Source organism: Eptatretus burgeri, chromosome 4 (genome assembly GCF_056783735.1).
Source record: "Eptatretus burgeri isolate ZD-2024b chromosome 4, Ebu_testis_v1, whole genome shotgun sequence".
In the NCBI taxonomy this organism is placed as follows: Eukaryota; Metazoa; Chordata; class Myxini; order Myxiniformes; family Myxinidae; genus Eptatretus; species Eptatretus burgeri.
In genome coordinates, this window is record NC_140964.1 from 82,354,417 (window position 1) to 82,377,352 (window position 22,936).

At 47.1% G+C, this 22,936-nt stretch overlaps 2 protein-coding genes across 4 annotated transcripts in view; both read left to right on the plus strand.

The window, feature by feature from the left end:
* LOC147028533 (uncharacterized) overlaps positions 1–9,630 on the plus strand; it is a 26,143-nt gene extending 16,513 nt beyond the window's left edge. The window contains exon 5 of the mRNA XM_085880262.1: positions 9,554–9,630. Coding sequence (XP_085736388.1) covers positions 9,554–9,630 — 77 coding nt within the window. The remainder of the gene's footprint in view (positions 1–9,553) is intronic.
* FLOT2 (flotillin 2) overlaps positions 1–22,936 on the plus strand; it is a 136,188-nt gene that overhangs the window by 17,382 nt on the left and 95,870 nt on the right. Inside the window, exons 2-3 of one of the 3 annotated variants that reach the window (XM_085879016.1) lie at positions 12,759–12,840; positions 19,022–19,112. In XM_085879016.1, coding sequence (XP_085735142.1) covers positions 12,759–12,840; positions 19,022–19,112 — 173 coding nt within the window. Of the gene's footprint in view, positions 1–12,758; positions 12,841–19,021; positions 19,113–20,985; positions 21,077–22,936 lie in introns of all 3 variants that reach the window. The other 2 variants (XM_085879015.1, XM_085879017.1) reach the window with 2 other exon arrangements.

A 22,936-nucleotide genomic window follows, 5' to 3' on the forward strand; every position in this document is an offset into this window, starting at 1 on the left:
CCTCTCTCTCTCTCTCGATTTCCTCTCTCTCTCTCGATTTCCTCTCTCTCTCTCGATTTCCTCTCTCTCTCTCGATTTCCTCTCTCTCTCTCGATTTCCTCTCTCTCTCTCGATTTCCTCTCTCTCTCTCGATTTTCTCTCTCTCTCTCTCTCTCGATTTCCTCTCTCTCTCTCTCTGCAGCTGACTCCGCTTGCTTGGCTCTTTCATGAGCAGATCGATCAGCAGTTAGCTGTTGTCGTGCGCGTGCGGTTCGAGAATTCAAGTAACAGGAGGAGAATGTGTATGTTTAAAAAGTCAACGAATATGAACATTTTGTATTTCAAAAAACTCTAGCGTTTTTAACCATGAAGCCTTTTGTTATGATTAATACGCCAGCGCACTATTCGAAAGGCATTTTTTTTTTCTGATGGAAATTTTATTTATTTTATTTATATGTATATGTATATGTATATGTATATGTATATGTATATATATATATATATATATGTATATGTATATGTATATGTATATATATATATATATATATATATATATTTTTTTTTTTCATTTTTATGGAGAGCCACTTTGTGCATCCTGGAGCTGAATGTTAGTTATATATATATTGTTGCGGTCTTCGCGCCCGCCGGCGTGCGAACGGCCACGTAACTCGAATCGCGGCACGTCGCCCACCGGACGGACAATCCAGTCGTGACCCTCTCGGACTAACGCCGGGAACCAGTCACGGGTGGACCTTTCGGTCTCACCGCGATCGAGCCAATCAGCCCCCGCGTGGGATAGGGTTGCTCGCCAAATTCGAACTACCTAAGTACCCACGCGGAGGGTAGACCGGGCGATCACACCTCGCCGCAGGTCGACTTTGGACACGGGCCACTTAAGTGACCCGTTCCGTACTATCAGAATAACCGAGCGGTGTTATCGTCGACCTCGACGGTTCGATTAATTATCGGGCGTATTCAGCCCACTACCAACCCTTTACGTGAAGCAAGATGGGGATTCAATGGAGGAAAAGACGAAGCGAAGCGGGAGAACAGTTCAACAATAAAGCACATTTATTCGCGGCACACGGGAAGCACACAAATACAATTCCACCATATGCACACAAAAAAAAGAAAACACAATTCCATTTACACAAAAAGCAAACATAAAAGTGAAAACACAGCGCAGAGCTAATACCGACTACCGAGCACACGGCAACACTTATACAATTCTACTTCACAGACGGCGCCGACAACACATACCCAAAACCAAGGAAAAGAAATACCCTCAAGAATGAGGCAGGCCTGAGGCCGAGACCGGGTCGGGCCTACCCGTCTGGTGATGAGACGCGGAGCGGCGATGGCCCCGCAACCCGCGGGCCTCGTGGACAGTGCCTGGCAGGGGGTGGGAACGGGGCCCCCTTGGTCGCACTATCTCAGCGCGGGGGGAAACAGGAGGGGGTTGCTGATGCTCGGGGTATAGAGGATCTTTATTATCCCTGGTGTGCGTCTCCACCTCGGCCAGGTCGCGCTGCCGGCCTCCCTCGGGCGTGCAGCTCCTGGCACCGACGCGAGCACCCCCTCGTCCGACTCTCTTCAGCTTCTCCAGCCACTGCAGGCTTCGGGCTCCAGTCTTCCACACTCGTCCCCTCCGTTCCGACTCCTTCTCGTTCTCGACTCCTTCTCGTTCTCGTTTGCGACTCTCTTCTGACTCGACACTTTCTGACTGACGAACACCGTCCTTTTATCCCTCCGTAACTTCGCCTTTGACCCCCTCCCTTTGACCTTTCACCTCGCTCCCCATTGGCCCGAGAAAAAGTGGGCGTGAAGGCTTTTTGATCCACAAATTTGCATATATCGATCGTTCTGGAGGCGGGGCCAAATCGCCCCTCGCTCACCGATTGGACGGCAAAAAGTGGGCGTGTGTCGTTTTTGATCCGTTTTTGAAGCACAAAATCCGTGATTTTGTACACGCTGTTCGACGCGCGTTCTGCATGAGTCCAGCATCGGTGCCCATGAGTGGCGCGAGATGACGGTGATGCGATGGTGGCGAGTTGTGACGGTAAAGGTCGTGGCGGTTGTGGTGAAGCGGCGTTGTGGTTGGTGGTTGTTGTTGTGGTTGTGATGGTAATCACGGCGGTTGGTCCAAAATAAAGATAGTAAAAGAAAAACGGCTATCCTGAAGAGTCGCAGCACGTATAAATGACATGTATTCCCACTAGACAACGGGTTTGAGCCTAACTACACATGCACTTACCGAGATACCTCACCTAAGGGACCTGAATGGTGGTTTGCGAATCTGGTAACCACAACACTACCCCCTTCCCTTTTTACAGACTCGTCCCGAGTCGTCAAATTTTCGTGTGCCATCATGTGTAGTTTTCCCCTAGTACATTTTACCTACGGATCCCTGAGTGCGACATTCATGGTATTCGTGTCCCCAAAATAAATAACCTGAGGGCTGCGTAACTATCTAAACAAACTCACTCACACGGACGACTTAAATAAAATTGCCGGCGCTAGACAGACATGCCGGGGGGCGCACTCATATTTACAGTACATCTTAACCTTAACTTACAAATTTTACACTAAACCATGGCCCAGGATCATTGAACTCTGCAAAGAAAAGCAGTTAGCAGGGAGCCAGGCTGCCCACATGCAGTCTCTGGCTCAAACAATGCAGGTGACAGGGAACGTGGCTGGCTGCTCACACGCAGTCCAAGGCCTTCCCTTTTGAACTGAACGCAGTGAACCACAACGGTGCATGGGCTGCACAACGCAGTCTCCGTGCCAGCTCAAGTGGCACACGCAATGAGCACAACGAATGGATGCATGAACGGTTGGACCGAATGCAGTGAACCACAACGGTGCATGGGCTGCACAAACGCAGTCTCCATGCCAGCTCAAGTGGCACACGCAATGAGCACAACGAATGAATGGATGAATGGATGGACGCAAAACACGGTGCACGGGCTGCCACTGCAGGCCCGTGTTGTAGCTGCCAACAGGGCAGTTCTCGCAGCTTGCAAACTGTTGCCTTGATCCTGGCGCACATGGAAATGAACAGGGGGGGCAAAGCAAAAATTGAACGGGGCTGGTGAACGTGGGCAGTGGGCATGGCATGGCAAAGGTGGCAGGCAAACACAGCCCGCAGAAGAAGGCTGCTGCAGGCAAACTCAGCCCGCAGAACCAGGCCGGCACAGGCCTCGAAGAAAAACAGCCAGCAGATGAACTGGCCGGCACAGGCCTTGCAGTAACACAGCCAGCAGATGAAGCTGGCCAGCTTTTGCCGTCAGTGGAAGTTGGTGGAGGGAGTGCGGTGGTGCTGGCCACTTGGAAGGCGGGCTCGGACCTACCTACCTGTCTCCCTCCCAACCTATCGCCTTTGCCTGTCACTGTACATACCCACTCCCTTAATTTGTCAAACCCCAATTTAGCCCCAACTTATTTTTTTATTTTTACTTCCCCACTATAAATCGTCCCCTAACCCCCTTTATCGTCCTTGTTCGGCTAACCTATACTGTCACCTAGCCTACTCCCAACCCCTACGTTCCCTTCCCGGAGGGGAACAAGGGAGAGCTAACGTCCTGTGTCGAGGCCCAACGAAGCCTCAGAATGGCCTCCCCAGAGTTCGGCGATCTATAACCAAAGTGGGTCCAGCGGCCCACAACGACAGCGAGGGGATGGATGGTGCGGAGGGGTACATCTCCTAATCTACCCTAACCATTTAACTGCTAAACTACCCCGGGGCTTTCAACAAGCGCCTCTCGCTTAAACTATTGGTTCTATAAACCCAGATTCCCGTCGCCTGTGTTGGTGTCCTCACAATTTCGGGCCTCGCCCCCCAATTTTCTCTCCGTGCCCTCACACGGTCTCCTGGCTGGGACACGTGGCTCCCTTTGGCAGGCACGACCCTCTGCCGAATCTCCCGCTATGGCACCCCCGGGCACTACACTGCCTCCGAGCCTACCAGCTCCCTAACACCGGGGAGTGCCCCCATGGCACCTCCCCTGAAACGCACACGTGGCAGGCCGGCCTCCCGGGTCCCTTTCCGAGGGTCACCCGTGCCCACTACACTGCCCACGCGGCTAATGGCGCCCGGGCCCCCGCACCAAGCAGGCGCACCCGTGCCCACTACTCTATCCCGGCCCCCATGGGCCCATGGCCTACCGCGGCCGACTAGCCTGGTGCCCGGGGTACCCACTCAGCGATACTCACCTTTCGCAGCCACGCTCCCAAGCCCGTCAACAGGGCTCCTGCACCCCTCCAAATGGGTCTCGAGCCTACTTTCCCACCAACAACAAAACGACCTCCATATTTCAATTTGACTAACCCAGCTAACTCACTTTACTCTGACCCCGGGGTCCCTTGGGCGGGAGTCACTCCTCCCCCAATCACTCATCGCACCATGCATTCCCCATTCGCTCCACTCACACAGACCCGCTGGCCTCACTCACTCATCATGTCTTCACCTCATAACTCACCAACTCTTCAACACACACACCGCTGAACTCTGCCATCCTTCTAACTACTTCCCCTAACTAACTCGTGCTCCCACGTCGTCCCTTAAACTAGTAGCACGTTCCTTTTAACACTACGTAGCTAAACTACGTCCCCACTACACATCCACAAGTCTGTCACTGTCTCCAAATCATAAATTCATTTTATTTCCCATCCTAAATCTCGCTAAATCCCTCTAACTAATCCATTCCACGGACTCCATGAGGACTTACCCCTGCCCCATGAAGTCGGTCTAGCTAAGCTAACCCTTCCCCCTAACTAGTTTCCATCCTGTGCCCAGGGTAAGGGGGTCTTTCACCCCTTGCCCAGGAATCCTGTACACCCGAAAGTGAGGCTTGCCTTTTCTCTTTTCCATGCGCAGCACCTGCGCGGCAACTCAGAGCTCGCGCACTTTGCACCTGCCCGTGACGTCATGCAGCTGCACGTGTTCCTCGTCCCTCCTTGGACGCTACCATCCGGCAGAGATGCCCCTCCTGCCGGATTCCAACCACACGTGCAGCCATGACGTCACCGTGCGCATAAAAAAAAAAACACAAGCCACACGTCTCGAGGGGTTCCCCACGCGAACACATGTGCTTTGCCCGTTGGAGCTTAACACACACGATCGCGTGGAGAACCCGTCCGGTCCAAATCCATTTACCTGCCTAACTTTGTCCGTCCGCGGGATCGGCAAATCCACCGCGTGCGTTTCCGGACCGGGACTTCACTCTCGCAAGCGAGCACGTGGTGGTCTCGTGCGTTGCACAGCACGAACCGCGTGCTCACTGCTGGGTGAACCCGGCACGGTCCTCGAAACAACTACAGCCGCTACTCGGCTTTCTTTCTTCTGTCGCCTTCGTCGTCGCCATTCGACCCACGCACACCTGCGTGTTACGACGCACACAGTCCACTCCATCACATTCACACGGGGAGACGCGGCTGCGTGCTCCCGCATGCCAACCGACATCTCCCTCTCATACCGCTCTCTCACACACACGGTCTCCCTGGCACACAGCGACCTTGCACACGGCCGTTCACTCACGCGTGCCTCACTACTCACACAAACCATACTACTCACACGTGGTGCTCCATTCACTCGCGCGGGGGCACTCACCCGCGGTGCCTCACCCACAAACGCGAGGGCACTCAACCGCTGTGCCTCATCCACACACCGTGCCTCACTCATACACGCGGGGGCACTCACCCGCGGTACCTCACTCATACACACGGCGACACTCACACACGCGGTCTCTTCCACACAACGTCCCTCACTCATACACGCGGGGGCACTCAACCGCGGTGCCTCATCCACACACCGTGCCTCACTCATACACGCGGGGGCACTTAACCGCGGTGCCTCATCCACACACGCGGGGGCACTCACCCGCGGTTCCTCACTCATACTGGCCGTTTCACTCACACACACGGCCTCTTCCACACACGGTTCCTCATCCACACACGGTGCCTCATCCAAACACGGCGTGCTGGGAAGCACGCACTCCAGCACCATCGCCACCACACCACTCACACACGGGGTCGCTTCCACACACGGGGACGCACTCACGCCTTGCACCACACACACAGGGACAACTACACTGGGGATTCGTGTCCCCACAAGGGTCTCCGGGGCCTCTATACCCCCCAAGCTCTCCGTGCACCCGTCCACAGCACTCGTCCCCTCAACCTCGCAAAACACGACCGAACTCACCTGGTCGTGACTCGCCTCAAGGGGGCATACTCCCTCCCCTCGTTCCTGGAGGAGGGCATCCAGGTGCTCGCACCGGGTCCCAACACGCTCCGCGAGCTCACCCCCATTGTCCTCCACTACCTCCGTGTGTGCGTGCGCGTCACTTACCCCGTCTTCATCGTGTAGTCTTCCCTCTATCGTTCCCATCTCCCGTGTCTCTGCCAACTCTTCACCCTTTACCTCCCTTGTCTCAACTATTATTTCTGTTGTCGTCACCTCGTGTCTCGTCTCACACGTTTTGGTCTCCCCATTTAATTTTTCCCTTTCGGTCATCGTCACGACCCTCGCCCAACACGTTCCACGAATTATTTTTTCACCCGCCTCCACCGCGGGCCTGTCAGCCGTTGCACCCCCACCCAGCTCGTTTGCTCCCACACGTGGAGTCGCCATTCCCAGCTCCCTGGTCACGGCCTTCATGCCCGCCTGCAGGCATCGGCCCATGTTCTGCGTCTCACCCCGTAGTTCTTTCATTTCTTTTCTCATTTGCTGTGTATTCGCATCCATCGTCGTTTTCACTTCATTCATTTGCTTGTTCATGTCTTTCATTTCGTTTTTCATTTCATTTGTATTTGTATCCATCGTCGTTTTCACTTCATTCATTTGTTTGTTCATTGCCGCCAGCATGGCGCATAGCTGGGCCATGTTGGATGCACTCAGCTGAGCCGTTTCGGCAAGGGTTGGGGAAGGGTCTTGGTGGAGAGGGGGGGGGGAGGTGTCATACACCGCGGCCGCTGCCGCACCCACCTCGGGCCCTGGGTTCAGTTGGGCGTGTCCGTGTTCCTGCACAATCAACATTTCCTGCTCGGGGATTCCATCCTGGACCATGGACTCTACATTATTACACATATACATTTCTAATACCCCCGGCTCCCGCTCGCCTTGAGACGCCATCTTGCTTCTCGTGAAGGGTTAATTTGCTCGCTCGTAATTTGGAGGGAATCGGGGGTCGCTTCTCTCACCCCTGGACCGATTCCCGTGAATTTAGCCGGAGACAGGAGAGCCCGTTTTCCTGTTCTCCGATACCAGTGCCGCGAGGAGGGCGATGAATTTGTATCGCACGACCTGACACCAGTGTTGCGGTCTTCGCGCCCGCCGGCGTGCGAACGGCCACGTAACTCGAATCGCGGCACGTCGCCCACCGGACGGACAATCCAGTCGTGACCCTCTCGGACTAACGCCGGGAACCAGTCACGGGTGGACCTTTCGGTCTCACCGCGATCGAGCCAATCAGCCCCCGCGTGGGATAGGGTTGCTCGCCAAATTCGAACTACCTAAGTACCCACGCGGAGGGTAGACCGGGCGATCACACCTCGCCGCAGGTCGACTTCGGACACGGGCCACTTAAGCGACCCGTTCCGTACTATCAGAATAACCGAGCGGTGTTATCGTCGACCTCGACGGTTCGATTAATTATCGGGCGTATTCAGCCCACTACCAACCCTTTACGTGAAGCAAGATGGGGATTCAATGGAGGAAAAGACGAAGCGAAGCGGGAGAACAGTTCAACAATAAAGCACATTTATTCGCGGCACACGGGAAGCACACAAATACAATTCCACCAAATGCACACAAAAAAGAAAACACAATTCCATTTACACAAAAAGCAAACATAAAAGTGAAAACACAGCGCAGAGCTAATACCGACTACCGAGCACACGGCAACACTTATACAATTCTACTTCACAGACGGCGCCGACAACACATACCCAAAACCAAGGAAAAGAAATACCCTCAAGAATGAGGCAGGCCTGAGGCCGAGACCGGGTCGGGCCTACCCGTCTGGTGATGAGACGCGGAGCGGCGATGGCCCCGCAACCCGCGGGCCTCGTGGACAGTGCCTGGCAGGGGGTGGGAACGGGGCCCCTTGGTCGCACTATCTCAGCGCGGGGGGAAACAGGAGGGGGTTGCTGATGCTCGGGGTATAGAGGATCTTTATTATCCCTGGTGTGCGTCTCCACCTCGGCCAGGTCGCGCTGCCGGCCTCCCTCGGGCGTGCAGCTCCTGGCACCGACGCGAGCACCCCCTCGTCCGACTCTCTTCAGCTTCTCCAGCCACTGCAGGCTTCGGGCTCCAGTCTTCCACACTCGTCCCCTCCGTTCCGACTCCTTCTCGTTCTCGACTCCTTCTCGTTCTCGTTTGCGACTCTCTTCTGACTCGACACTTTCTGACTGACGAACACCGTCCTTTTATCCCCCCGTAACTTCGCCTTTGACCCCCTCCCTTTGACCTTTCACCTCGCTCCCCATTGGCCCGAGAAAAAGTGGGCGTGAAGGCTTTTTGATCCACAAATTTGCATATATCGATCGTTCTGGAGGCGGGGCCAAATCGCCCCTCGCTCACCGATTGGACGGCAAAAAGTGGGCGTGTGTCGTTTTTGATCCGTTTTTGAAGCACAAAATCCGTGATTTTGTACACGCTGTTCGACGCGCGTTCTGCATGAGTCCAGCATCGGTGCCCATGAGTGGCGCGAGATGACGGTGATGCGATGGTGGCGAGTTGTGACGGTAAAGGTCGTGGCGGTTGTGGTGAAGCGGCGTTGTGGTTGGTGGTTGTTGTTGTGGTTGTGATGGTAATCACGGCGGTTGGTCCAAAATAAAGATAGTAAAAGAAAAACGGCTATCCTGAAGAGTCGCAGCACGTATAAATGACATGTATTCCCACTAGACAACGGGTTTGGGCCTAACTACACATGCACTTACCGAGATACCTCACCTAAGGGACCTGAATGGTGGTTTGCGAATCTGGTAACCACAACAATATATATATATATATATATATATATATATATATATATATATATATATATATATATATATATATATATATATATATATATATATATATATATATATATATATATATATGTATGTGTGTAAAGTTTTTCATCAAGATCGGTTCACTGTTCTTGGAGCTTATTCGTCACAAAAAAGACACAGACAGAAGGACTGCCATTTATTTTGTATATATATATATATAACGATTTTTTTGGGGATTTGACCTCCAGTTCATTCCCCAAAGGGTGGCGACTTCAGATCATAGGGGGAATATATATTTTTTTTTACTCCACATTTGATAATGGACAATTCCTGGTGCCATATTTCAACTTTGCTTAAGGTGGGAAGCGTCGGGACTTGTGATGGTGCATCAGACTTCGCTCTAGTTGTTGGCGTCGTTGTGTTGCCTGCCTGAATCTGTGGGCAAGCACAGCTTGGCCCAGTGACCAAATTTTCCACATACCTTGCATTTATCATATCTAGTCAGACAATGGTTCCTTCCAATCGGATGAGGGTTTCCACAGTTATTTCAACATGCTGGTTTTTCTGTTGAAAGCAGAGATGTTGGTACATTCCTCGGTGGAACGCATCACACTGCTATTGGAAAGGGTACTAGAAATGTTCATGGCCTGAGGCTCGGCAAGGTACATGGATGTAACTTCATGGGTTCAACCCAGCTCCAGAGCTTTAGCGACCGTGAACTGTTTATCCTTGAAAAGGAAGGGAGTTATTTTTTAAAACTAAGGGATGGGAATAGTTGCAATGATTTGTTCTACCATCCGTTTGTTCTCTTCATTTGTCGACGAGTCATATTTCCTTTCCAAAGAGTGACAGACTGACAAAGGAACCCATTGTCTCATTTGGTTCCTGTTTGTAATAGCGTAGTTTCAGCTGTGACATGATAGTTGTCCACAGGTTCCAATTCTTCAATAAATCAGTTTAAATTGATCGTCCTGTGCACTAGCCAAGGTGCATGAGTTGTACTTTTGGAAGTCATGTTGCCTGACCCGGAGAAGGATGTGTGAAACTTCATTCTGTGCAGAAATGTCCTTCACAGTGAAGTACGACTCCAAGCATTGGAACAATCAAAAAGGGTTGGTCATGTTCAGAGCATCCCAGTCCGGGGATGGTGTTGGAGGGATGAATGTGATGGTCGATGTTGTTTTGGTTGATAGAAAAAAAAATACCACCACAACATCAAATTGCCATTCCAGTGGACGACAAGATGTTTGCCGCTGCCACCATGTCGTGTTTCGATGTTTGGGTTTATGTTTCGATCTATGACACAGATTATGAACTATCTGCTGGGTTAATTACAGCCGTGCAGCACACAAAAAGCTCTGAACCCTTTCTACTCAAGTTGGAAGTGCTCCCTACCACTTCCATGTCAAACACACAAAGGTCAGTTGCATTCCAGCTGGAACACACATGTTGCACTTAACAGTAACAATTTCAATACAATGTAACCCATTTTTGTACAGTAAGCAAAATATTGGGAAATAATTGGAGATCCTGTCAATTTTTTGCCATTTGGTTGACTGTTTCAGGGACTTTGCTGCTTGCAGAAAGTGGTGGATATTAAATATCTCTCTCTTTCAATGAAGAGAAGGTAGGTTATCGCTGGGACACTGGTTTAAAAATGCAATCCAGCAGCCGTGCAATCGGTGCAAAACAAATTATTGCTTTAATCCACAGGAAGCACTCGATCAGCAGCACAACCATGTCCAGTATTAATGCAATACAGTAGCCATGTGCTGCACGTGACTAATGAATCGTCTTGAGTTGAATTTTGCGCATGAACTTCTTCAGAAGATTGATTGAATGAATTTGTCATTCCTGGAAGAAATAATTTTGGAAAAAGCAAAACAGATGGAAAGTGTGGAAAAGTCACAGAGGTGAGGAATGGGAATTGGAAAAAGAGGTTGGAAAGGACAGAATGGAAGATGGAAAAGGATTTCGCAGGTGAGAGCAAACTGATTGATTAATCACAAAACAAATAATGGGATGTACCTGCGATAAAGATAAAATCACGTATGCAGAATGCCCATGTCAATTACATGATTTCAGCAGCAATTTTGCAAGACTGTTTCTTTTTCATACAAGCAATTCATTGTGAAAGTTTCATTTTGTGAGGCTATCTGGTTTAAAATGTCAACCTCGTGAGGTTGATGAAATAATGCTATCTATATGACGAGCAGCGACCTGCAGAACATCTGTGCAATGTAAAATGTGACGTCAATTCCCCAACCGCCCAAGCCCTCAACCTGCGCCGCCCAAGCCTTCAACTTCCACAAACCAAGCCCAAGCCCAAGCCCTCAACCACCGCCTCCCAAACCAAGCCCAAGCCCTCAACCACCGCCTCCCAAACCAAGCCCAAGCCCTCAACCACCGCCTCCCAAACCAAGCCCAAGCCCTCAACCACCGCCTCCCAAACCAAGCCCAAGCCCAAGCCCTCAACCACCGCCTCCCAAACCAAGCCCAAGCCCTCAACCACCGCCTCCCAAACCAAGCCCAAGCCCTCAACCACCGCCTCCCAAGCCCTCAACCTCCGCCTCCCAAACCAAGCCCTCAAACTCCACCGCCCAAGCCCTCCACCTCCCAAGCCCAAGCCCTCCACCTCCGAAGTCAAAAATAACCTCATTCACCCCCGAACTCAGTCGTGCGATGGAGCTCTGAGATTAACATGGGGTGTGGGATTTTGGGAGCGCTTCCCGGCCACGAAGGTGTGCTGGGCACCAAATGAGGTTCGCTATTTAGCGGAGCACCATGGCTACTCAGATGTTGAACGGACTACAGCACATATTTGTGCTCCGAGCTATGTGCCAATCTGTTCTGACCTCAAGCATCTGTCATGGCGGGTAATTTTCATTGTTCCCCAATATCCCAAAAGGACAGTGGTGAGCATCCGGGGTGCCGACTGCGATTGCGGTGCTTTTCCGTGGCCGTGGTGAGGTGGTTGAAGCATTTGTGGTGATGAGGTTGAGCGTAGGTTATTGTGGGGATTTTTAGGAAGGTGGTATGAAGGTTGTTGTGTTGTGGTTTGAGTACGGAGAAGGTTTAAATGAAATGTTCTTTGTGGAATGGTGCACAGTTTGAACAGGGTTCTGGTGGTATATGCAAATGAAGCTGTCGCTATGCAGTCTGTGGCATGCACGCATGAAGTAAAGTAAAGTGTGTGTAAAGTAGATCAAACATAGAAATAGCAAATTGAATTAAAGACTCGACTAAAAGCCTTCACAACTTATTGTCCCATCGACCCACATGACATAAGGGAAGGGCTATCTAAAACAAATCCTAATGAAATAACTGAGGACCATGATATGTTGTGTGCATTTTCCTCGAGTGGTGGTGTTGCAGAACCGCAAAAATATTTTGGTTGGTACAATTTTACAGAGATATTAAAGGGGTTTTGGAGTCCACCACTGCCTGCAGACAAGCCAAAACAATGCTCTAATTGAAGATAAGATCCAAACTGAGCTATTGACATGCATCGGTGTGGTTGGATCAGATTTTTATGAAGCCTGTGGGCACCAAAAAAATGAAAATTTTTACCAAATGTGTGTGTGCTCTTTTGTAGCTGACCGCAATGAAAGGGTTCAATTGCTATGAAGGCATCGTTTTGGTTTTTATTTATTTATTTTAAAGTTATGATGTGATGCCCTGTATTAAAAGTAGGCTGTTGGCTATATTTTGCCATTGAGCAAGCCTTTTGCTTATCTTTGTGGTTTCCATTTCCTGTCATGGACATTTCTTTTTTTCAGGTGGGTGCTGTGGTGCTGATGACAAGAAATATGTCATCGGTGGCTGGGCTTGGGTATGGATGCTGGTGTCAGAGTCTCAAAGGTGCGAAATTTTTCCATAGTGGAGTATGTTTTTATCTTCTTTCTGTTCTTTCTCTGTTTTTTTTTTATGGGGGGTTTTTTCCACCAATTTTTTAATGTTTGCCGTTTGACTTTTGGTATGACGTTTAAGGATTGTGAGAAATTTCATTGGAAATTAATATGAGACAAAATTATAAAATATACAGCAGAAAAATACCGTATCATTGTAAAATGATACCAGAACTATTTGAATAAGGCAGAGATTTCTTTTTTTAAGTCGCCGCTGGCGATTCAAATATAGTAAGAGGCAACAGATTAATCACCAATGGTTGGGGACCTCGGGGTTGCCGAGGCCCCAGAAGCTGATGGCGTCGAAGTTTGGACAGGCAATCCCAGCATATTTTGTCTCCAAGTACTCCAGTTTAAAGTGGTCTCACCAGCTAATGTTTCTTATTCATGTGATGGAAAATTATGCCTTTCAGCTAATTCCTGACAATTGCACTTCATCAATATGAGGTTGCTTGATCAAAAGTATGTAACCTAAACAATGATTGCAAGAAATTCAGAACAGTAGTTAAAAGAAACACAAAACTGTGTATTCTGGATATTCTTCAGCAGACGGGTAACAATTTGAATGTTTTGAACATTTCTTCAGTAAAAGCTGTTATCCGACACCCATGTAACTTTACCCAGGGCTGCCGGTTGATCAAAAGTGCCGGTTATCTAAATGTTGCGTAGAATGGTACAAAATAGCAACTTATTAAAGTTTGCCTGTGAAAAATAGACTATGTAATGACATTATTACAATATAGTATAGAGGCAATTACCAATGAATTAGCCAAAACAATAACGTACCTGTATTGTAAAACATAGACTAGTCTTTTGAAGTTTATGGATGATCTAAAGGGTCAACATCCACTGTCGGACTCATCGGGCTCATCTTGATGAACTTGAGGCTTTCTTGAACCATTTCCTTATGTCTGACTGCTGTGTTGTTTCTTGCCTCTTCCTCTTGAAATGTTCTTGTGTGAGGTTGCTGCATTGCTTCCTGGGTGCTCTCAGCTTTCTGCCTTTCAGCAAACTTCACAAGCGTGTTCAAGACCTAACAGCTTTGTGTTCCATTTCAAATCTACTTGCTATCGCTTTAGAAGCCAGGCGTTCCTTATCGACTGTCTTGTTGGAGTGCTTGCTTGAGTCCTTAAGCCACTTAGCGAGTGCTCTACAAGTTGATTGGTAATGGAACACACCCCTGCATGAGCACGTGTGACGTGTTCAGTTGAAAAGTCTTCTTCTGAGTCGTTTTCTTGTTCAACTTCCTTCTATGAATTAACAAAACTTTCGATTATTTCAGTCAGTCATAACACTGGTCACTAACATATCGGTCCACTTTGCACCACTCTTCAATTTCGGCTTAGGTAAAATTTTGAAGTGGATCATGGTTGCTTGCTTGCATCACCATACTGGAAATTTATTGTACTCGTGCATCAATGCATTTCTCTTGTCTCCATTCTCCTGCATGTTTCAATCTTTTGGTTGATTTTGAGAACATTCCTCTTGATTTTCTGACTAGTACTGCTGGGTGGGGTAACAGAATCCATGATGCTTTGGAAGGAGAACTTCTTCTACCCTGAGGTCTCACTTCCATGTTCTGCCCAAGATTTGGGATCATGTGATTGGTCTCTGGGTGGGTCTGAGCTCGATGCAACATGGTGATGATTGGGACATTATTTGTTCCTGTTTTTTTGGAACATTGAACTTTGACCCGGGAAACATCACCGAAGGGTTTTCAAATGCATGGAAGTGAATGCCTGAAATTGAGAGGCAAAGAGATTTTCGTGGCACCACGGATGGTGTGAATTTATGACTGATCGATGCGGCTCTTGAAACATGATGCTGTGACAGAAGGTCATCGAGAGAAGAGCCTCGTTTTCACAGTTGAGGCTGGGTCCACTCTGAATCGCATGTTTTGTTTTTCTGGCTTGATGGTGTAATAATCGGTGAGTCCGCTGTGTGGTCGTGTATGAACAACAACATTGAGATTCCTCTTGTGCTGGATAACACAGCTTTTACTGTATTTGTTTTCCAAATGAAGTGAAAGATGTATATCGACTGTCTGCACAATTATTCCAAAGAATACATTGTACTAAATAACAGAAGTTATAGGGAAATGATTTGATCTTATCTTTGTAAATCACAGAAAGTATATTCACAATCTGACAGCTCTAACTCTCAACTGTCTTTGTGCAAAACACCCATCGTTCTTTGTGCATTGCAATGCACAGTATCTCCCTTTGCTCACTGTTATCAGCATGTGTGACTATCATATTTAAGGCAACAAGGCTTCATTTATAGTGAGGTAACATTCTTCAGTACTCTCCTGTTTCACTGGAATCTGAATCTGCACATTCTAGCTCCTCAGGTAACAGCAGAAAGACTTCCATTGCCTGTTTGACATCTTCCTTTAACTGGTCCACTTCTTCATCTTTATCACTGATTTTAGGCTGGCAGGATAGCCTGAAGGTAGACACAATCTCCTCTGAACGGTCTAGCCTGGGTTTGAATCCTGACCCAGCTGTAAACGATTATCCTGGTGTTTAGCTTGCAAGGTGATTCATCATTGTGTGTGTGTCGTCCCTCTGATGGACATTAAACTAGGCGTCACATCTGCTGGCATTAGTTTGTGGGCGTTAATCCCAAGCTTTCCTTCGCAAACAGAAGGCAAACTATTGATGGTGCCTTGAACATGTTCCAAATTTCTGCCCTGATTGATGGGAAGGCAATGGCAAACCTCACAGCACAGCCGACCCACCAAGCATAACCCCTGTCATTCTTCATTTATTTGCTTGCAGTTTACAAACGGTAATCGTACATACTGTTGTAGATTTCCGCCCACCGGCGTGCGAACGACCGCGTCTAACCAATAGCGATCGCTTCGCCCACCGAACGGACAATCCAGTCGCGACTTTCCGGATCAACGCCGAAAACCAGCCACGGGTGTGTTTTTAAGCACACCACAGCCTAGTCAATATTCCACCCGCGCGCGACAGGGTCAAGCGCCGAATTGTCGATATACCTAATTATTCGCGCTGGCAGACGACCGAGAGACTGTACCTCAATGGAACCGCTGGGACACAAGTCACTTAAGCAGCTCGCTTCCTTTTGGGATAACCGAGCAGTGTATTATCGTGCAGTCCCATTGGACCCGATCACTTTACCGGCTATTTAAAACCAACTATATTCCGAGAGCAAGATGGCAGCTCAATTAAGGGAAGAGGACGCAACAAAACGGTTTACATTCACACAAGGACATTTATTGTAATGAAGTACGTAAGCAGGCATGCACGTATGCAATTGAACAAGGCAAAAACACGTATGCAATTATACAAGGCCAACACGCATGACAGGAGAACTACAACCATTCTACGCAATCACTTAACAGTTTTTACTACTTATTAGATGGGCCCACGGACACACGTACACACACACACACACACACACACACACACACACACACACACACACACACACACACACACGTGGCTGGGGCCTTTAAAAACGGGCTCCAGCTCGGAGGACAGGTGAGCTGAAACCCAGAGCCTATCTCAAACCTCTCCACCTCGTGTGGTCTTCAAGTTGTTCGGACCCGGGCTCCAGCGAGAGTGCACTGGATCCAATCGCTGTGAGCTGGATCCAATCCTTCCCGAGCTCCCGCGAATCCCCCGTGCTTCTCAACACGTGCTGGTGAGACGAGGCGCCGATCCATCCCGTCGATGCGTTGCTTCCCTGAGGAACCACCTCCAAAGATGAGGTCGATGAGTCGCACCAAGCCGGGAACCAAACGGAGAACAAAGAGCTCCACGAATCAAGAAGAAGAAGAAGCCACCACTCGCAGCTCGAGCCGAGCAACCGGCTCAACTCTCTCCCAAACAAAGCAGCTCTCCAAGAAGTCTACAGAGCCAAGCAGAAGCCGAAGGCCCACTGAAACACCAACGCAAAAATCCTCCTCCCGAGCCAGGCCGCAGCCGAAGCTCACTGAGCCAGCCGAAGCAAAAAGCTTCTGAAGGCCTCAACCCTAACCCAAGCCAAACAGGACCCGAAGGTCTGCTGAACGACGCAGCCCTCAACTCCCTTCTCCCACTCAAAACACGAACAAAGAAAAGATCTCCTCTTATCCTTCTCCCGCCCTTCCCCCGCTCCCGGCGTGACTCATGACTCGTGCCCTCGTGCTCCATCCCCCGCTCAACTACAGGTGGGAGGGAGTTGTTGACATAATGAATCACGGGACGGCAGGGTTCTTCTTCCTCTTCGCAGAAGAGGTGGAGGGACGTCTCCATTGTTTCGTTCCCTAACTATTAAATCGATCCGCAGCGCATCTAATCGATTTCTAAACATTTAAACAATGGAAGGTGAGCTATATAGGGAACAAGCACTTATCGACATAGCTGACTAAAGGAACCTGTATGCTGTGTGCAATCGAATTCCAAATTCGTAACAATACAATGCCAACAGTTGTACGTATGTACCTTTCAATTGTTGTTGACCAAATCAAAAAGCCTCCATGGTTAAACCGAATGTGTTTTGGCTATATTCAATCTTGCATGTTGTTACATGTTACTGAAATATTCAACAATGTTAATATAAAGCTCTTTTTGTAACAGTACTACACTACACCCTTGATCTCAGATGATTGGGTGGGCCTTTTTCACAACTTGTGACTGAGGCATTAGGAAAGGGCAGAGAGCTTACCAAAAGGCAGGACTGGCTGCACTGACAGTTGGTTGACACAGCACGAGACAGGAGGGGCAACAAGTTCTTTAACGACATCACTTAAAATTTTAATACGATGTATTATAACTTGTCTTTGTTGCTAAGAATAACAATTGTCAACAGCTCGTAATATAAATTCACTCAACATGAAAACATTTCACATTTTTCATTTCGAATAGATTTCAGTACATTTTATTATTTTTAGGCATTAGTGTTGAACACCTAAATACATGGCGTTTTGGGTGTTTCCCAGAGCGTCACGGAGGGGGTAGTGGTAAGGTGGGGCCATCAAGAAATAATGTCCAATGTGAAACTTCTGTTTACAACTTTAAAATATCGAAGAGCATGCTGGGGGAATATCTGAGCATGAACTGTACTTTATCCCAATTTTGCTTGCCATATTTGCAGTCGAAAATGGCTTTCATTTGGAACAAATATTTTGCATTGGAAGCATTTCATAATTGTCTTGTACCTTACTGGATATTATGATTGTGCACTGAATCGATCTTTTAAGAAATGTTTTGTCATTGTGAGTGAGAAGGAATGCTATCTGGATTGGGGTGGGGTGGGGGGGGTGGTGAGAGAAGGGCCAAGGGTATTTTGGTGGTCTTTAAAAAAAAAACAATATATATATATATTTTTTTCAGGGGGTGGGGGGGGGGAAATCAGGGACATCAAAAAAAGAGGAGAATTATTTCATGTATGACCCCTGGTTTTCTTCGTTTGTTTGCAGCACTGGTCTGCAGGGTAGCATCATTGGCTGAGGGGTGTAACTATGCCGCTGATGCAATATCATGCCCTCATGGTTTGGCCAGAATTTGTAATTTCTTCGGGGTGCCGGTGATAACTTCCTACTCTTTGCAAGGACACCATTGGATATTTTACGTCCACCAATGAAAGACGCCCGTTTAACGTCCATCCGAGGGACGGCACACACAATGATGAATCGCGCTTCCTGTGAAACACTGGGACGACAGTTTATAGCTGGTTCAGGATTGAAATCTATGTGAGTGTGCGTACCTCTGGGCCATCCTGTCAGCCCACGACCTCGAGTGACAAAACCATAGCATGAACAAAAAGTTAGTAAACTTGAAAAATACACAGAGAAGAATACTTTGTTCCAGCAAAATCCTGCAATCTGTGATATTGGCACAATGGTTGATGAATAGTGGAAAAGGGCCAGGTAGTTTTCCACCAGAAAAAAAGAAAGGTGCTGACATTTTGTTGTCAACACTCTGTGGAGCTGTATTCCTATGGTTCATTGTAAAATGTATATATATGAGCATTCTACTCTCTTAACAGTAGAGATAGTTTATTATAAATTACACAACATTGGTATACAATATTGCAGTGCTGTTTCGTGCAAGAATGTTGGGTACTTCAAATTTAGGGTTTCTCACATGTTTTTGTTGTCCAACTGAATGGTTCCATGGCAGGCTTACACTGGAGGTGATGACTCTGAATCCCCAGTGTGACCAGGTGGAGACTGCTGAGGGTGTGCCCCTCTCGGTCACTGGGGTTGCACAGGTACTGCAATTGCTTCAGTTGACCTGGACTGCACAATGATGCATTTACGCTCATGGTTACATTTGGTACTGCCGATTCTTATTGTAAGCTCATTCATGTCGCAGGAGTATTTTGGCTAATCCTTATCCATGGATATACTTCAATCATTACTAGCCTTGCCCTTTTCTGAAGGGATGTGTGTGGACTTGTTTGTGTTGCACAGATCATTCATTATAAGATTTAGCATAATCTATGTACTCTGGTGGCACTCTGCAGTTGAAAGCTCTTTCTCAATTTTTTTGAAACATGAAATTGGAACAACATTGTCAAATTTTTTTTTTTTTTTTTAATATAGTTTATGATACATGGTCTAAGAATGGAAGAGCTATGACAGAACAGACCAGGACACAACATAACAAAGTGAACAGCAGGAGAAAGGGGAAACACCAATTGCAGGGCAGAGGGAGAAAGTAGATTGAGACGGACGAACAAGGCATGCAGGTAATGAGGGTTAGGGGAGAATGCAAAGGGTGGACAAGATGGATACACGAGCAAAATATTTTACATTGTAAACATTTCATAATTGATTTCTACCTTACCAGATATCATGATTGTGCATTGAATAAATCATTTCAGAAATGTGTTTTGTCATTGTGAGAGGGAAGACTATTCTGGATGGAGGTTTTGGGGGGGGTGGCGGGGAGAGGTGGGAGGAAGAGGGCTGGGGGTATTTTAGTGGAGTGGGGGGGTTTAATGGGGGGGGGGGTTTAAGAGGATAAGGTGCCCCCCCCATGTCACACATGTAAATTATCATGAAGGGTTGATCAAAGAAATAATTTTGTTTTCAACTTTCTCTTTATTGCACAAGATTTATTTTGAAGAGAGAGAGAAAGATAGAGAGAAAGATAGAGATAGAGATAGAGATAGAGATAGAGAGATATGCATGCATGCGCACGCATACACACACGCACATTGGTTAAACTTTTTTTTCCCCAGTTAATGTCAGCTTTACTGATGACCAAAGCACCATCCACACAAGGGGTGAACCTTTAACACATGTTGTAGCCACATGACAGCATGTAAAGCAAAAGCAATGAGACATTGCTGTAAAGTCGAAATGAATAATTGCAAAAATGAATTTAATGCGGTGAAATTGGACGAATATTTCCTGCTATTGTTTCCACCAATCCATGAGATATTTGTTTTTAGCCTGTTTTGACTCCCAATTCTTTTCCATAAAATGGCTCATTTTGGTGTTATTTTCGAACTCTGCATTTACAAACTTCTTCAAGTTTGGTCAATTTGTCTACTTTACTTTTTGAACAAAAGTGGACACCAAGCACTAAGTACATCCATTTGCAGTCCAGGCCACTTGAGAAAATTGGACAGCCTCTGATGGTTTAACTTGACTTTTTTTTCCCCTCTATTCCTCACTTGTCTGATTTGGTGTGTGCTAAGGATGTTGCTGACTTGTTCTTGCTTTTGCGAATATCTTGCCTCCAAAAAAAATCAAGTTTACCTGCAAGAAATTCCAATTTGGAATAAAATTCTACTGAATGGTTACTGTCATATTTTCATGAGGCTTTTGACGTTCAGATTCCTCCACGTTTCTCTGGATTTCTTAATGCGAGATAGACTTTGATATTTGCAGGGAAAAATATCTTGCTTCATTGCTGTGAAATTCTACAAAATCTTAATCTGCACCTAAAAGTTGTGGGGGGGGGGGGAATAGTGACACAATGCATGCCACAAAACCAGCAACTTTCATAGCACAACCAACTTGTGTACGACAGGAAATGCAGGTCAGAAGAAGCTTTCTTTCCTTCTTGGTGCAATGGTTTCCTCGCCATTGTTTTACGTTCAATGCTCCATTCTAACAGCCTGTACTTCCCAGGATTTCCCTAGAACTCATCACGGTGAATCCGTACTGTGAGGATGTAGAGACGGCTGAAGGCGTGGCATTGACAGTCACTGGGGTTGCACAGGTAACTTCATTTGAATTTGGCCCTGTTTTGCAGCAACCTTTTGCACCTTCGTAAATTGCCCAACCATGGCAGCAAAACTTTTATTTGGGTTAACATTCTTGGATCTGAAAAATAAATTTTATGTTAACTTGCCATGTTTGACTTTATTAACCTGAACAATGTGAGTATATATTTGTCAGTTTGGAGCTCACCCAAGAATTTGTTAACTTACCTCATGGTTATTTAGCAATAGGGAAAATTCCATTCAGCATCCAGTCTACGCGTGTGCGTGCTTGCGTGAACACGTGCACAATTAAAATCGATGAATTTTATCTACTCAAGGTTAATAAGAGTATGTTTACTGCTGTAAGAAACTATTAAGATTCAAAAATGTTTGGTTAAATCCATGTACTCAAATACTGCCGTATACATTCGGAATGAGTATGACAAAAAGTAAGTATTTGGATAACACCTAAACATGATGCACAGGTATTTAAATGTTGAAAGTCACTCAAAATAAAATAACAAAGATAACTAGAACTGCCACTTTATAACTGCTGGCAGTGATGACCGGGTACCCAGTCCGTCCGCCTTTGACACAACTGATACAACATGAGACTTAAATCATAGTCGCAAAGTTTCGCATTTATCGGATAAGCGGTGCCAGAGAAAACATTATTTAATGGTGATAGAAACACAGGCCTGCTTCGAGACGGCGCGGAACAGACGAGTTACGAACCGGGCAGCACAAAGCGTTCAATTTCCTTATTACTGGCGAACAGATTCAAATAATTAAATAATTCTGGCTGCCAAACCGCATGACCGATCAGGTTGAAATTTTAAACGTTTGTTTCGCATGTCGGCTGAATTACAAATCTGAAGTTTCGTATATATAGAAGCAGTGGTTCCAGAGTAAACATTAATTAATATTTATCCTTCAATCCAAGATGGCGGCCAAACCATGTGACTTATGACGTCATGATTTTCACCACATGTGCAAACACGAACGTAGACGATAAGCGCAAATTTTCGCTTCGCTAGGTTAAGCAGTTCCAGAGAAAACATTATTTAATATTTTTCTTAAAACCAACATGGCTGCCAAACCCTGGGCCCGATCCCGTTGAAATTTCAAACCCTCATTCCGCATGAATGTTCCACCATAAAGGTGATGTTTCTCCTTTATTGATGCAGTAGTTCCAGAGTAAACATTAATTAATATTTTTCCTTCAATCCACTATGGCTGCCAAACGTTGCGTCGTACCTCAAAAGGGGGTGAGAACTTTTTATTCGTCATGGAGAGGCGGTCATAGTGGTGGAGTTTCGCCTGGATCTGTTCAGTAGTTTCAGAGAAAAAGACATTTAAAGATATTATTTTTCAATCCAAGATGGCTGACGAACCATGTGACCTATGACATCACAAATTTATATTCTGCATCCAACTTGGTATTGGAACACGTTTGTGAAGTTTCGTGTAAATCGGTAAAGGTGCGTTTTTCTATCCAAGATGGCCGCCAAACCATGTGACGTGTGACGTCATAATTTTTACCACGCGTGCACACACGATGGTAGATTATAATTGCAAACTTTCGATTTGTTAGGTTAAGCGGTTCCAGAGAAAACATTATTTAATATTTTCTTAAATCCAACATGGCGGCCAAACCGTGTGACTTATCAATTCGAAATTAACAAACTTATATCGCCTACCTGTCCCGAATATAGTTCTGAAATCTCCCCTTCCTCGGACCAGCGCTTCTGGAGAAGAAGATGTTTGAAGGTTTTAGGGTTTTTTTCAAGATGGCCGCCAAACCATGTGACCGATCAAGAAGAAATTAACAAACTTGAGAAAGGACCTCATGGGGAATATATGTGTGAAGTTTCGTC